Source organism: Salvelinus sp. IW2-2015, unplaced genomic scaffold, assembly GCF_002910315.2.
Source record: "Salvelinus sp. IW2-2015 unplaced genomic scaffold, ASM291031v2 Un_scaffold6555, whole genome shotgun sequence".
Taxonomy (NCBI): Eukaryota; Metazoa; Chordata; class Actinopteri; order Salmoniformes; family Salmonidae; genus Salvelinus; species Salvelinus sp. IW2-2015.
Genome location: NW_019947817.1, coordinates 11,133 through 12,728, shown reverse-complemented (window position 1 = coordinate 12,728; position 1,596 = coordinate 11,133). Strand labels below are relative to the sequence as shown.

Below are 1,596 nucleotides of genomic sequence, written 5' to 3'. Positions count from 1 at the left end.
TTGGTTTAGGGGTAATGGCCTGGACTGGTCTAGTGAGTAATGTCTGGGCTGGTCTAGTGGTAATGTCTGGGCTGGTCTAGGGGGTAATTGGGGCTGGTCTAGGGGTATGTCTGGCTGGTCTAGTGGGTAATGTCTGGGCTGGTCTAGTGGTAATGTCTGGGCTGGTCTAGGTGGGTAATGTCTGGGCTGGTCTAGTGGGTAATGTCTGGGCTGGTCATAGGGGTAATGTCTGGGCTGGTCTAGTGGGTAATGTCTGGGCTGGTCTAGGGGGTAATGTCTGGGCTGGTTAGGGGTAATGTCTGGGCTGGTCTAGGGGTAATGTCTGGGCTGTCTAGGGTAATGTCTGGGCTGGTCTAGGGTAATGTCTGGGCTGGTTTAGGGGGTAATTGGTCTGGCTGGTTTAGGGGGTAATGTCTGGGCTGGTTTAGGGGGTAATGTCTGGGCTGGTTTAGGGGGTATAATGTCTGGGCTTGTCTAGTGAGTATGTTCTGGGCCCAGACATTACCCCCTAGACCAGCCCAGACATTACCCACTAGACCAGCCCAGACATTACCCCTAAACCAACCCAGCCATTACCCATTAGACATTACCCCCTAGACATTACCCACTAGACCAGCCCAGATATTACCCACTAGACATTACCCACTAGACATGATCCACTAGACATTACCCACTAGCCATTACCCACCAGCCATTACCCACTAGACATTACCCACTAGACATTACCCACTAGACATGACCCACTAGACATGATCCACTAGACATTACCCACCAGCCATTACCCACTAGACATTACCCACTAGACCAGCCCAGCCATTACCCACCAGCCATTACCCACTAGACATTACCCACTAGACCAGCCCAGCCATTACCCACCAGACATTACCCCCTAGACATTACCCACCAGACATTACCCACTAGACAAGCCCAGACACCTCCACTGAGTTACTCCACCCGGTCTCCTCCCACAGATCTGTCACACAATGTTTCTAGATATACTCTGTAACCCACCTGCGTCTTCTCCTCTCTGCTCTGGATGGCAGGCTTTAGGCTCTGGACAGTCACACACTGGTTGGCAGGCTGGTTGGCAGGCTGGTTGGCAGGCTGGTTGGCAGGCTGGTTGGCAGGCTGGTTGGCAGGCTGGCAGCTCCACAGCCAGTGGTTGGCCTGGCCCTCACGGCTACACTCCAGTCTACGAGTGCATCTGTGTCAGCGGTATAAACACAGGTTAACATGGAAACGTGTGACAGAGGAAACGGCGGTATAAACACAGGTTAACATGGAAACGTGTGACAGAGGAAACGGCTCTATAAACACAGGTTAACATGGAAACGTGTGACAGAGGAAACGGCTCTATAAACACAGGTTAACATGGAAACGTGTGACAGAGGCAACATAGGTATAAACACAGGTTAACATGGAAACGTGTGACAGAGGAAACGGGGCTTTAACAGTGTGTATGTTTGTGACAGAGGACACAACACTATCAACAAGGCAGGTCCTGCAGGTTTCAGTTTTGTCCACCTGGACTACTGTTCAGCTGTGTCAGGTGACACAAACAGGGACTTAGGAAAATTACAATTGTCTCAGAACAGG

The 1,596-nt window shown here is 51.3% G+C and overlaps 1 protein-coding gene across 1 annotated transcript in view; it reads right to left on the bottom strand.

The window, feature by feature from the left end:
• Positions 1 to 1,204, bottom strand: part of LOC112078940 (plexin-B3-like) — a gene marked incomplete at its 5' end in the record, with an annotated part of 7,635 nt that extends 6,431 nt beyond the window's left edge. The window contains one exon of the mRNA XM_024145040.1: positions 1,012 to 1,204. Within this exon, the coding sequence (XP_024000808.1) occupies positions 1,012 to 1,204 (193 nt within the window). The remainder of the gene's footprint in view (positions 1 to 1,011) is intronic.
• Positions 1,205 to 1,596: the final 392 nt, after the last annotated feature.